Raw genomic sequence first — 15,202 nt, 5'->3', positions numbered from 1 at the left:
TAAAAACATACCTTTTTTCCTTGTTTTTATTTTCTAAAAACTATTTGGTAGGAAATTTAAAAATTGTTTTGAAAATCAAGGAAAATCAACTAAACTAAATCAAATGTAAAGACTCATCGAGATAATGATAAAAACAATTCTTGCACATGCAATTCTTTCCGCAAGCTCTTGATTTAGTCTGTAAAGAAGAAGAAGGAAAAAGAAACAAAAAAAGAAAAAATACGGAAAACGATTATTTGTTGTTTTCAGTTTTCTGTTTTCAAAAACAAAAAACTAACAAATGGTAAACGTTTTCTAAAAATACCTCTCCCAAACGCGTTTTCTCTTGTTTTATGTTTTCTAAAACAGAAAACTGTTTTCAGAACGCATACCAAACACAGCCTTAGGTTTTACACGTTAACATTGCAAATCCGGACAAGAGGTGCAGCAATGTTCACAACGTTCTCTAACCAGTTTGGGTACCTGAATGTTTACGAGAGAGATTAATTGTTCATGAGCGATGGTTTGTAAACTGTATAAGCATAATATACAGAGGCAACTGATTGTGCATGAACGATGGTTTGCTACGTTAATACATTTGAAAAAGGAAAACTTTTGAGAGCTTCCACAAACAAACTTTAAACTATTTAGGATATTAATCATAATATACATACATTCCAGATTTTATCATTTTTTAATGTAACCTACCAAGTAACAAGTTTTCTCAGAATTTCATTATACCTCCTTCCCTGCAAAACTTCCAACTTCTGGAATAGTTTTTCTTCTTTCTTATTTGGGCAAAAGCAAGGATTGCATCATTAACTTTATAACCCTGTGTCACTCGCTCTTTCTTGCTCGCCTTCTCCCGCTACATGTGTTTCATTGAATCTTTTCTCTCTTCATTTTTACCTCTTCAGCATTACGATCACTCTCTGAAGATGATGATGCAATCCCTTTGCCCTTGTTATCAGCTGGTGATGGATTGCTTATGTTTGTATCATCTGATTTATGATGATTTAACTGACGCAACTGGCTCTGTAGAACCTGTCCATGAAACCAGCAAAAACAAAAGAAATTTCCCAAAATCTGATCATCTGAGCAGCCTTTTGCAAGTAGTAAAAAATCTGTACACTTAGGAATTTTATCTACGATGGAAATAATATACTGAAATAAGGCATATTCTATACTGCTACTCTCTAGAGAATTCACATCACCTTTTACCTATTAATAACCCAATAAATAAAGCAGAAATATTACAAACTGAATAACTGATCTTAATGTTAGTACAATTAGGTAATATCCTTATCTAATATTATTTTACATACCTATTTTATGGAGTAATAAACTTTCAGGCTCTCGAACTAAATGGCCAATTTAAAATGCGACGAAGTGACTATAAGGTAATTAGTCCCGAACTTGAGAATACAAAAATTTAACTAGTAAGGTGGCCACAAATTTGAATGTAGGGAGAGGGGGGAGAGTTGATCAGTTATAAATTTCAGCAATGCCAGTAGGAATAGATTAACTATACCTCAATCTGCTGCTTGAGAAGTCTTTCCTGGACCTCCAAGTGAGAACCATATCCATTCAGGTCATTTCCTGACTTGTAGCCGTCCTTCAAATTGACACCACTAAATGCATGCAAAGGGACGAAGGCACCTTGAGAAACCTGAGGATGCGTGACATTTGTCTGTCCACCTGAAATTCCAGAGATTATTCTTTCTCCGGTAGATTCAGTATTAGAAGAATCTGACGAAGATGTAGAACCCCGAGGAAGTACAGCATAACCAGTAGACCTACAGGTAAAAGACAAGATGGCATGAAAATTCATTTTATGCTGCAAACATCAAAAATTGTACAAATCATCAAGTGAATAAATACAGATCGGCGTACACATTTGAAAGCAACACGGGTAATCTGCATACAAAAAACAAAACAAACAAAATATAGAAATAGAAATTTAACGACACTTACACTCGCTAACCGCAAGTTTTATGGTGTTCCAATCCAAGGAATTTCCATGCAAACCGTGGAAGAAGCAAGTCTTATGGCTCCCAAGTAGCCTCCAACCCTTGTATCCAGAGCATGTTCCAGGAAACTTTGGAACACACTTTGAAATCCAATTGTAAGCGGGTAGTGACTTCCGTTTTCTTTCTATCCTTTCAAATATATTCATATAACATACATTTATCTAAGGATCCACATTAACCAAAAAATTAGACTTTTTTCCCTCTTTTTTTCCTGAGGATAAAGGCGAAGCCACTACCCGCTTTCCATATATATTTTTCCTAACTAAGTATTCATTTTCTCTATCTAAGTTTTGCAATCAAAACTTTCGAAAACCGATTATACTTGCTCTTCCAAACTTCACAAAAAAAAGTCCTATTTGGCACCAACTTTGGAATGGAATTCCTTCGTCCCATAAGACAAGCTCTAACAATCTTTGGAAAACAGTTCCACAAACCTCACCAGATCCATGGATTGCTGGTGCTGAGACGTGCCATGTACGAAATTTTGTCTTAGTTTTAGATGAGCAATGAGATGCACAAACTACGAGTTTTTCGCTTAATTCTGATTGCATTCTCTAATCTAACTGATAAAAGTAAGCAATTTTAACACCAACCAACTACCTAGCTCGCAACCTAAACCGAAGGAAAACTCAAGTCCACCAAGCAAGAGTCTTCTACCAATTATTGACCAGTAATTCAATGGAAATCAGGGGTTTGCTCATTTAACTTAGAAAACATATCACGATAATCATTCTTTGACATGTAAGGTGTTTTCACTTTTTGATATAAAACCCACAAGAATCAACTTAAGGGGCCAAATATGTCATTAAGATAAACAATAAATGAATGAAAATGGAAATGTATCATTAGATGTCTGCAACATATTCTGGTATCATTGTAGGTTTGTAACTTCACCAGTTAAAAACATGTATCTCTATCAAGTGGCTAAACATTAAAACCGAAAGTTCGCAAACAAGTTGTTTAATGACATTCTTACCATGCAAGTGTATTTGCAGAAGGGTAAACATAGGATTTCTCATATATTGCCGTAGCTGCAGCAGCAGCTTGTATTCTAGCCTGATGCTGAGTCAAATGAGTGTTGGCTGCACCACCTGCAGAACCTTGTGGTGATGTATCGCCACCAATTCCAGCTTAAGGAGAAAAATAAAATAGAAAAGTTAGCTACCTGGACTTGTACCAATAGTTATACTAAAGAAAACTTTCAAATGGGGATGCGATTTTTTTCTTTTTGAGATATCTAAAATAGCTCTGTTGCCAATAATAATCAAATTTCCTCCTTTAGAGTAAATGAACACTATAATAACACTTGTATGGATGGCATTATGTGCATGAGTATTAAGTAGCCAAAATGGTTATTGTCTACCATGATGCTAAACTAACTTCTTTTACTAAGATTAATGATTCGCAATCTAAGCAATTTGCTCCATAACGTGCTCCTGTGACCTATTAACCCCTTAGTTCCGACTTCCGAGCATGATAGGTACCGGTAACCAAAGTAACTTCAGTTTACATAGAATTGGTAAATTCAACCAGTAACAAAAATGAATAGACAATATATTTGTACCTTGTTGATGGACTTGAGCTCGCGCTCCCTGTTGCCCCACAGATGCAGCTGTTCCACCTTCCGGTGGGACAACTAAAGCTCTACATGTAGGGCAAGTATGCTGTCGTTCTAACCAAGATCGAAGACAATGCACATGAAAAAGGTGCCCGCAGATGAGTTTTTTCGCTGTAGCCATCTCCTCGCGACAAATAATGCAGGTTGCATCACCTCTAAATATACAATAAGAAAAAAAATAAACGCCTTTATAGAAAAGGAAAAAATATATATATATATTACTACTTCCGTTTCTGGAAAAGTGTTACTTTCACATTTTCATTTTAGCCTAAAAATAGGCCAAATTGAAAAAGTGAAAGTAACACTTTTCCAGAAACGGAGGGAGTATAATTTTTAAGCAAATAACTCACGTGTTAAGCTCTTCGGGCGTTGCATCAGGGAAACGATCGTTCATATTTGAAGTGATTTTCCTGTACCGAATATAATCAGCGACACGAACCTTGAAGTTGCGGAATGTCTCGTACAATTCCCGGATCAAGTGTAACGGCACTCCATAGTTCCTAAAACCAACTCCAAATTCAATTTCCAAAAGCAGGTATAAAGAATAACCAATGAGACATCTAAACTCCTACGTAATGATTCTGTCATGGAGTAGCAAATACATTAAAACCAAAGGTGGATCAATTACTTACATGAAAATCACAAGAAAGAAGCACAGATACATAGACAAGTGAAGTAAATCTCGAATAAGTTCCAGGTAGAAGGTATAGACTGCCTTTCTCTCCCACTGCCCTTCCATAAGCATGTCACTAACATAAAAGACATATTTTACAAACGTTGAAACTGTTGTTGTGGCTAGTATCATATACCTGAAATAAACATTTATAGCACCACAACATTAAAAGTCTACATAAAGATTATAAGAAGTAATAGATAAAGTTTAGAAACATAGAGCACATTTAAATGTTGGAAATTTTTTGTCTGGTTCATATTGTTAAACAAGGACGCAGTAATAGTTAAAATAATACTATAAGTTACAAGGAAATTTCACTTGATAGCCACCTCTCTGCTTGCCAATAAAACACAATAAAGACATGTTTTCTCTTTAACTAATATTAAGTTCAGACAATTAGCAGAGGTTTTAGGCCCAAACAAAATTTCCAAACAACTTTCCCACCAATAAGTAATTTTATATCACATATAAGACCATAAAGTCATATATTTTCTACCCAACAGGTTACTCAAACTCCAACAGGTAATTCAAACTTCAAACCTTCCAATTTAATGAAATCACCGGTAAGTTTGGCATGGAAAAGCCTTGAAACAGAATTATATAACTCTAATGAAAGCATGACTTAGCAAATAAGAAAACAGTTAAAATAACTCAAAGACTGCCTATGTCACCTACAGGCAGTAGAGACCTAATACTGAATAAGGAACTTACTCAAATGCAAAGAAGAGAGAAACTGAAGCCTTCCATGTCTGGATCAAATACTGTAACGAACTGTACAAAAAGATACAATCCAGAATAAGAAGAAACCCCATAAAAGAAACAATCCTGAAGTGTGACAACATTGTCACAGCTGGAGTTGTCTCTATGTACTCGACCCTTTTCTGAGCCAACCAATGTAACGCCTTAATTAACAGTAAAGCCGTAACCATAGCGAGAAAAGTAACTGAGAAATCCTGTCTGAATATAGTGATTGCGAAAAGTATCTCCATAACTTCCTTCCATGACTGTTCATTCAACCTCTCCACCTCTGCTTCCCGTAGTGATCCAAGAAACAAACGTTTAGTTAACTGCCACAAAATACACATCATCACCAAACCCATGTTCAGAAGTAGCACCAAACAGATCTTCGAGGTCGATAAGTACACCATGGCTGGATAAAATTGACCTCTACTACTAAAAGCGTGATATATTACAGCAAGAGCACCCACCACACTAACCCCAGCATAAGTTTGCAGCCTCATCATTGCCTTCAAGAGCTGGTAAAGTAACCCAGTTCAGTAAAATTACCAAGTATCAGATGAAGTTCACAAACTACTATTAGATATATGAGATTTAAATTATAGCTATACAATTTTATATTTTTTCTTTTTCTTTTTGAATTGAAGTAGCAAATTTCTTTGATTAAGAAGCATTTACAAATTGGTTCTCAGCCAATAAAAGCTGATGCAAAAAAAAAATATGGAGGAACAATTGTCCAGGCTCAAGAGACCCTATTGGCTCTAGCATACTTTGCTAAACAATCAGTTGTTTTATTACAGTTCTACTAACATAACTACACTCCCAAGCAACAAAAGCTTCTTGCATCACTAATAATATCAATCAACTGCAAGGAAAGATAATCGGTCTTGCCAGCAACAACATTAGTCAAAGATTGGGTGCCTGTGCCGAATTGCTAATGAAGACGACCATTTAACTGCTTCCAAGATTGCTAAGCATTCTACAGGCTCCGCCCTTACTACTCCCTATTATAAAATTTGTTTGTCCCTTTATATACTTACTATCCAATCCTAGCGGAAGGGGAACATCATTCTATAAATCGATTATTAGTTCGATCTAACTTGTATGCATCTCGAATAATGAAACATATACAAGAATTTACAGATTATCTTGGAAAGAAATTCGTGAAAAATAATAAGGTTTTGGCATTCGTTTGCCCATAATGGCGATATAGAGTTGACCTAACAACATTAAAGTATGAAAAAATACGAACATTACCTAAGAGTCTATGAATCCCTACACTAACCCTAAGAAAAAATTCAGATCGTTGCGAAATCAAGTTTAACCTCAGAAATGATAATGATAACCGAATTTAGAAGTTAAGCAATTAGGATTTTACAAACAATAAGAATGTTTTTCTTACCTTAGAAAAATTCGAATTAGGGTTTCAGTTGTGTTGAGTGATGAAGATCAGATGATTGATACGTTGAAGAAGAGAAAACATGAAGAAATTGTAGAAAGAGAGAAATAAACATGGCTAAATCCATATTGATTTTGCTATATTATCAAATTTGATGTTCCCGTCCATGTTTCGATACGTGTGATGCATCTAGGCTAACTGGATATGAGTTCGTTTGTGAGAACAAATAACGTACGTTGGATCTATGAGAACATAGGTGTGTTGGTAGTCAAGCATTATACTGTAGTAACTTCCTTGTTTTGCGTCATCAGCTAATGTCCGCGCGAATAATCACTTGCCACGTGTTAGAAAGACTTGGACAGTATTTTGTAGGAGTACTCAGTAACTCCGCTTGGGCCACCGTCAAGCCCACCGTTGATGTGGTGACCAGGTGGGTAGCCAGTTGGAAATCGACTTTTTTTTGTTTTTTGAAACATAAGAAATGAATGATGTCTCAGTAAAATCAGCTTAGAATTACATTTCTAATAAACACCATGGGTATGAAAATGTATAATGGAACTCAATCTGATATCTCAATGTTATGTCTAGAGTCTGAAAATTTTCTTTCGAAAATTCTTAGTGATTGTCCGCCAATTAGAGAAATCTTAGGTAGGTATATACCAATTAAAACTTATTGTCCTTGTGTAATAGCATGATAACAGAAAGAAAGTGTTGATCATTTACTCACTAAATGTATCTTCCCTAAAGCTATATGGAGAGGTCTATCATTTGCCAGTGCTTTTCACAAAGCTGCTAATATGAGTTACAAGGATTGGTGCTTAAATTGGTTAAAAGACAAAGACCAAAGAGACTCTTATGCTTTCATTCTCTGGCACATATGGAAATATAGATGCAATATAGTATTTGATAAAGTTAAACCATGTCTTGAAAACTTAATATCCCTGATTAAAAGAGACATGCCGACTTACATTACCAAACATAAATCTGCTGAAGTCAAGAAAAAAGAAAAGGCTATTTATGATTGTCATCACCCAAATTATAGAATGCGCAATCAGATCCTAAAAAAAATTATAATTATATCATGTTTGATGCTGCTTATCAAAAGAAATCAGGGAAGTTTGCTTATGGCATAATCAATCTGGATAGTAATGGTTTTATTTGTGATTTTGCAGAAGTCTTAGGCAGGTGTTGTAGCTCCAACAAAGCCGAGGCAAGAGCTTGTATAGAAGCTACTAGATGGCAAGAAACAATGGACAAGACAACTTGATCTTCCACAATGATAACCTAAATATCATCAATGGAATGAAGAACAATATTTTCGCTATACATTGGAGAAATAAAGCTTACTTGCTGAAAGCTGTGAAAGACAAACAAAAAATTTCTCGTTGTTCCTATCACTATATAAATAGAAGTTGTAATTTTCCTGCTGATAAACTAGCTAAATACTTAATCAAGTTTAATGGAATTGTAATAAACTCTAAAAACTGGGAGAATCAGAGTAAAGCTACATCGATAGCACAACTCAGTGATTCCAGCAATATAATTTCCTTTCCGTAGTTTATAAAAGTTTCCTTTTATCAAAACAAAAATGATTGATATTAATCAGTTGCAGATCAATAAAACTGGGAGCAATATCAGACCATACTCTAGAAACTTTATCAGTTCTTGCATGTCCGCCTAATTATTTTTTTCTTTTGGCACATAGGAATATTTCCAAGAGGTAAAAACATTTTCGATATTCACTGCATCCGCCTACCATCTTGGAGTCCAGTTCAAAATGCACAATCTCCACTCTTAAATCCTTTACCCATTGAGTCGCCTCCCATAATTCTTTGCACTCCGCCTATTTTGCATCGATAACTTCTGTTAGGTAGATGTATTTTGAGCTCCAGTGCCTCCCTGCAAAATCACGAAAAGTTAGACCAGTACCATCTGTTTGGGTAATCTCATGAAAACTACTATCACAATTAAAAGTAAAACTCCCATAAGAGGAGGGATCCAATGAACGCTTAGGTTGCTTAGGTTTAGACTCAAATTATGCTATATTTTTCCTGCAGATGATAGTTAAGTTTTCTGGAGAGAAGTCTGAAAAGGAGAGGGTACCCAAATATACCATAATCTTTTATTTTCAACCTATAAGTCCTCTTACCAAGTGTGATCGTTTATGGACAAAGTCGAGAAAATACAACAACTTCGGTATTCACACTTTGTGTGATCGTTTATGGATACGAGATCGAGACAATACGACAACAAGATAACTTTTGTGATTGACTATGGATACAAGATCGAGATGATACGACAATCAAAGTGTGCTACTTGATAATAGATTCGGTATAACCAAACTCTATAGGATCACTATCAAGTATAACGGAGTTAACGTATATGTATTTTACTTTATTATAATAAACAATTATAATGCGAAAATCAAAGTAAAAGACACAAGAAGATTTTGTTAAGGAGGAAATCGCAAATGCAGAAAAACCACGGGACCTAGAGCAGTTTTGAATACTCTCAGAGTTAAGCCATTATACAAAATCTAAACCAACTTCGTATAGTTGAGACCAAGCAGATTACCCCTAGCTACTAAGTTCCCTCAGTATCTCTGCGACTTAGAGTCACGCACGTGAATAGAAAGTCCTTTGGATCTTATTCCAAACAGCAAAGGAACAATCTATTTGGTAACCACTTTAATCAATTTTTTCTACAAGATATATATGAGTCGTTGACAAAGGCTCTTAGGTTTTATCTAATAAAATTCTTTGTCTGGTTAGATCAATCTAACTTTAACTACCGAAATAGTCAAGTATAGGTTCGCACTCAATCAAAATACATCTCAAATAGATATATTGAGAATGTCGATCTCACCCAAGTAATCAATTGAATGAATCGGATTCTAGTTGGATGCCAGCCGATCAAGGTTTGTGCACACAAATTCACAAGATTCGAAAACCAATAAGAAATCTTTTTCGTCTTCAAATCTTTTTTAATCTTCAATAACCTGCACAACACCACTTGAATCTCTTGTGATCAATCACGCACAAAATGGAGTCTGTTAACAATGGATTATCAAAAGATGTCTTTAGATCTAACAACAGTTCTAAATATCCCGTCGATACTTTGATCTAGTTTGAGTGAATCTTATATCAGAAGAGAAGATTCTTAAGAATAAACAAACTAGGTGCAATCAAAGTGAGAATAAACACAAACTCGTTGAAAAACCAATGTCATTCACAAAATTCAAACATTTTGCAAGCAACAGAAAACATTTTATACCTGTGAGAGGTGGTACTTCAGTGTATCGTTTGACATTTCAAATCTAGGTTAAACACTAATGACCTAGATTTGACAAAGTTACCTAAACCAAAAAAATCTTAAGTGATGCTTCCATGGCTGATATAGATCCTTTGAAAACAACTTTTATATGATCACTCTCTTTTCCAAATAAAATCAGACCTGATTTATCCACTTTCAAAAATTTTAACCACGCATACATTAAAAGTTCAATCTTCATCCTTAAAAGAAAACCTAAACATAAACTATTCGAGAGAAAATAGCATTAACATTAGATTTTCTTGGAGCAGTATAAATAGGCAATTTTTATGGGCAGAAAAGTTGCAAACGTTTGTGAAGAGACACATCTTTTCTTTCTCAAGTTGAATGCACCACTTGGGATGTGTCTTTGATGAAGGGATTTATTTGGAAACTGAAGTTACCACCAATTGACATGTATGTTGTCAAAAGTTTTGTGAGATGACATGGCATGGATTTGGTGATGACGTGTAAAACATATTATGACGTGGATCCACCACAAATTAGACTAAATCTAGTTGCGACACATCAGCCTAAGGATTCTTCTTTATATAAAGAAGTATTGATATAAACAGGCTTTTCTTAAACAGGAAAATGATTAACTAACAAATTCGTTACCTCATATTCCGCAGCCTCTTCTCCCCAGAAAGATATATCATTAAGCGCAAGTTCAAGTAAGAACTCTTCCCCAATATGTTGTCACCCTCTCGCAAGAACAAAAGAACAACAACAAAAGCAACCTTTACCAGAGAAAGGTTGAGTCAGTTTTAACTAATGCGTGCCAATAGTAAAAGCTGAAAACCCGAAACACATATGTTATGCTAAACACAACTCATGTAAACATAAATTGATTCAACATATTGTGAATTTTCACATATGAGTTTCAATCGGAACACCTTATGATCCTTTGATAAAGCCTACCAACATGGGCCAGAACTTAATCCCTCTAAATCAAAAAGCCACACAAGGTATAAGGGTTACATCATATGAAATCGAATATTAAGGTTAATGAAAACCGAAATCAGACATCCCATAAATCGAATACACATAGCAAAAATATAGACATTCATTAACATGCTATGTAATCAGTAACTATCACAAGAAAAATTATAAAGAAATAATCTTATTCATAAATATGATAGTTTTATTCAAAAATAGACCTTATACAATAATTGAAGCAGATCAAACATTAATGTCTATTTTTCTGATTAAGTATTACAGCATATAACTTAATCCCTAAAAGTGCTCTGATTATTTACTGAGGTTTCTTCAGTGTTCAAGTTCTTGAGTCTTCTCTTTTGTTTTAGAAGATTGAGTCTCCTTTTCAAAAGATTTGACTCGAGCCACTTCTCATTATTTTCAGACGCTTCCAATTGTTCACGAGCAATTTCAAAATCTCGCATTAGAAAAAGCATTAGCTCCAAAGATATTTGATTCTCTTTATGTTCCTTTGAGAAGTAGCACTTAATCTCTGCAGGAAGACAAGTTTCAAGCATCTGTAATTGAGAATCAATATCAATAGTATTTTCACCCATCTTGAACCGTAGACAAATCGTGGAGGAAGGAATCGATTCACAAGATGTTTTTTTTTTATATATCAAATAAAACTTGGTTTCCAAGTTTTAAAACAGCTAGCAAGGTATTTTTATTTGATTAAAGTAGTCGTGAAAATACACACATTCAGAAATAAAATCAAGAAGGATTTTCCGAAATATTATTGTCAAAAGAGTCCGAATATATATTTTGCACAATTTTATCATGAACTTTCCTCAGATCGAAAGTAATTTTCTAAAACAAAAAATAATTCCAAATTTAAAAAGATACTTTATATGCTCATGATACATGTAGGTCAAGTATAGTTTTTATACTTTTCTCATCTCACATTCCTAGTGCTCTTTTAAGAACTTCCCATTTATTTAAATCGAGCACAAAAATTAGGAAATTTCGTTCAACACATTTAATTGTTGCGGTGAGCACTTGATGGCTCAATATCAGTGGAACAAGACCTATTTTATGTTTTCAGACATCTTCCTTTTTGGAACAATTCCAGGGATATGTTTCACACATCTATAGGTCACAATCTGAATTTCCTCAACAGATAAGTCTATTCGAGTATGAATAGGATTATAAGTGTAACTAGAAACCTTTTGAGTCATGAGTTGATCAGACTTCTTATATAGACCCGGATATTCCTTGGAATACGACAACATCTTTTGATGAGATTGTTTTTTAGATTTTGATTTGGACAGAAGATCATCAACAAAATAGCATGATATGAAACTATTTGTTAGAGTGCATTTAAGCTGATCTCTGTCCTTTTCAGAGAGATAATCCTTGTCACAATAAATGACAGTTTTTCTTGACTGGATATTAGTCGCAGGACTATCCTTTGAAACCCATCTCTTCCGATTCTTGCAAGTGGTTAAACTATTAGAATCCAGATGTTGTTTATTAGTTAAGAGATTCTGAGAGATAGAATCACATATCCTTGTCTTAACTAATAAAAATCTTTTCTGATTTTAGGATCATTGTCAGAATTTTCAGATTCAGTTTCAAGAGAAAAAATAACTGTATTTTCATCTTGACATAGTTTAGATGTGATTATCATCATGTCAGGAGGTTCATGAATTTCAAGATTTTCTTGAGACACAACTTATTCATGAGACCCGATTTTTATCAAAGAGTCTTTGATAATCCTCTTGACATATGGATAATATATATTATCTTTTAGATTATATTTTCCAACAAGCTTTATGAAAAATTTAATCTCATCACTATCATCTGAATCTGACTTGTGTGTCACAAGTGTTTGTTTTCTTATTAACACATTATGGTTAATATTTCCTGAGTTGTGTTCAACCAGTGAACTAACAGTATTGAGCTGTTTATATCAGGATCTGAAAACAAATTGGCTTTCTGAAGTATATCATCTTCTTGCTCTACGTTAAATGAATCATACATATATTCAATTCTTATAGGTTGGATCGCACCAAACACAAATTGTTAGATCTTTTCGTGTTTTCCTGCTCTGATACCAATTGAAAAGACGAGGGTACCCAAATACACCACAATCTTTTATTTATCCACCTATAATTCCTCTTACCGAAAGTGATCGTATATGGACAAAGTCGAGACAATGCAACAAATTGGTATTCACACTTTGTGTGATTGTCTATGGATACGAGATCGAGACAATACGACTACCAAACTGTGATACTTGATAATAGGTTCGGACTTAACCAAACTCTATATGATCAATATCAAGTATATCAAAGTTAACGTTTGTGTATTTTACTTTTAATTATAATAAATAATTATAATTGCCGGAAATAGAAAAGTAAAAGACACATCAAGATTTTGTTAACGAGGAAACTGCAAATGTTGAAAAACCCCGGGACCTAGTCCAGAATTGAATATTCTTAGAATTAAGCCGTTATATAAAATCTAAACCAACTTCGTATAGTTGAGACCAAGCAACTACCCCTAGTTCACTTAGTTTCCTCAGTGTCCTTGCGCTTCCGACTTCGACGAGTGCACGCACTGAAAAAATTCCCTTGGATCGTATTCCAAACAGTAAAGGAACAACACATCTGTTTGGTAACAACTCTTTCGATTCTTTTAAGATAAAGATCTCTCAGTCATATGCAAAGGCTCTTCCGTATAATCTAATAAACTCCTTCGCCTGGTTAGATCAATCTATCCAATAACTACAAAAGTAGTCAAGTTTATATTTGCACTCAATCCAAATAAATCTCAAAGAAATATATTGAGAATGCCGAACTCACGCAACTAATCAATCGAATAAATTTGATTCTAGTTGGATCCTAGCCGATCAAGGTTTGCACACCAAAGATACGAGAATTAAATCTTCTTCGTCTTCAAATCTTCTTTGATATTAAATAAACACCTGCACAACACCACTTGAATCTCTTGTGATCAATCACACACATAACAAAGTCTGTTAACAATGGATTATCACAAGATGTCTTTAGATCTACAAACAATTCTAAAGGTCCCTTCGATACTTCGATCTAGTTTGAGTGAATCTTATATCAGAAGAGAAGATTCTCAAGAATAAAAAAACTAGGTGCAATCAAAGTTTCAACAATCGTTAGTCAATCAAATCAATCGAAAAACTAATAACACTGCAATTATCTAGTTTCCCACCAACGGTACTTATAGAGCTTCTTGATCTCACAAAAGTCTTTAAACGAACGGTCATAAGAGATTTCACCTAATTAGTATACTTTCCTCTCCGATTAGATGGCTCCACCAGAAACAACAAGAATGAAGTTTTCCTGACTCTTAGGATAGTTTGCTAGAAATGAAAACTTAGGTATTTATAGACCAAGGATGTTTGGACACCAAGGAATTTTCAAAACCGAAAATATTCTCAAGATATGCAATGAATAACAAGATTCGGTTTGCCTAATTCCAATAAATGGTTGTCCAAAATTTCTGAAATCTCTCAATATAAAATCTCCAATTAGTAAATGCACATTACTAATTTTTATTCTCTAAAGATATGCATTTAACTGCTGGTAGTTAAAGCATATAAAATCAAAAACCATAATTAAAAGATTTTCAATTTATTTCGGTACAAGATCTCCTTGAGTACTAAGGAATATCTTTGAACAATAAATGATAAGAGTTACTGTACATATTCAAAGTATGTTGACATTTCTTCATTGTAAATCCTTATTCATATTTACATAGATTTTACATTCTTGGAATCGTTTATACCACACTTCCAAACAAGTTTGTGGGAATTCAGTGTTTGTCCCTCCCCTCACTCTTTCTTACTCTTATGGCCTTAGGCTTAAAGCCCATTTAAAAATTCTTTAACCTATTTTATTGGAATGACCCTTAATAAAGAAGGAGGGTCATATGAATAAAGATGTTAAAATTTGATATAAACTCTATTCTTTAAGGGTATAATTGTAAAACCAACTTCAATATAACATATCTCACAAACCATACGTAGGAATTTGACAAATTTTATATATTTAGAAAGGTTTTTGAAAGACCAATCTAACGAGCGAAAATACAAATATCAAATTATTCGTATTTTTAGAAATTTTTATTCCTTAAATGATTTTTATTTATTTTTCTTATTTGTGTATAGATATATATTATCCACTGAATTTTTTTAAAGTACAACTATTATTCAAAGTATTTTTTTTAGTGTGCAGATATTATCCACGATTTTTTTGGTGTGCTGCTATTATCCACAGTATTTTTTTGGTGTGCAACTATAATTCACAATGTTAATTAACCCTTCATAATGTTTTATACTATAATATGTACGTTAAATAAGTTTATAAAACCGTTTTTTAAATATGAACAAACACATTGATATGAAGTTGTGTAGAAAATATCCACGACTAGAATCCGTGCAGGAAATATGCACAACTGCAATGTGTGTAGGAAATATTCACAATTGTTTCAGGGCCAAG

At 34.0% G+C, this 15,202-nt stretch overlaps 1 protein-coding gene across 2 annotated transcripts; it reads right to left on the bottom strand.

Annotated features, from left to right (window-relative positions):
* Positions 1-576: 576 nt before the first annotated feature.
* LOC113297597 (ERAD-associated E3 ubiquitin-protein ligase HRD1B-like) lies at positions 577-6,534 on the bottom strand. 2 transcript variants are annotated; one of them, XM_026546124.1, is made up of 9 exons: positions 6,441-6,534; positions 5,509-5,556; positions 5,012-5,367; positions 4,260-4,436; positions 3,978-4,127; positions 3,574-3,782; positions 2,986-3,139; positions 1,511-1,775; positions 577-1,023 (listed from the first exon to the last, which is right to left on the bottom strand). In XM_026546124.1, exons 2-9 carry the CDS (start codon positions 5,542-5,544, stop codon positions 859-861), a joined length of 1,512 nt encoding a protein of 503 aa, XP_026401909.1. In that variant the 5' UTR covers positions 5,545-5,556; positions 6,441-6,534; the 3' UTR covers positions 577-858. The 2 variants fall into 2 exon arrangements, with proteins under 2 accessions (XP_026401909.1, XP_026401908.1); XM_026546123.1 differs by having other exon boundaries at positions 5,012-5,556; positions 6,441-6,525.
* Between the last annotated feature and the right edge of the window lie 8,668 nt (positions 6,535-15,202).

Source organism: Papaver somniferum, chromosome 7, assembly GCF_003573695.1.
Source record: "Papaver somniferum cultivar HN1 chromosome 7, ASM357369v1, whole genome shotgun sequence".
Classification (NCBI taxonomy): domain Eukaryota; kingdom Viridiplantae; phylum Streptophyta; class Magnoliopsida; order Ranunculales; family Papaveraceae; genus Papaver; species Papaver somniferum.
Note: the sequence above shows the minus strand (reverse complement) of the source record. Positions and strands in the feature narration are given on the sequence as shown.

Excerpts from the sequence above, each read along its gene's own strand:
- LOC113297597 (XM_026546123.1), bottom strand. The coding sequence starts at position 5,544 with ATGATGAGGCTGCAAACTTATGCTGGGGTTAGTGTGGTGGGTGCTCTT. Across the intron at positions 3,140-3,573 it reads AGCTCAAGTCCATCAACAAG|CTGGAATTGGTGGCGATACA; the intron begins GTACAAATATAT and ends TTTCTCCTTAAG. Across the intron at positions 1,776-2,985 it reads TCTGCAAATACACTTGCATG|GTCTACTGGTTATGCTGTAC; the intron begins GTAAGAATGTCA and ends TTTTACCTGTAG.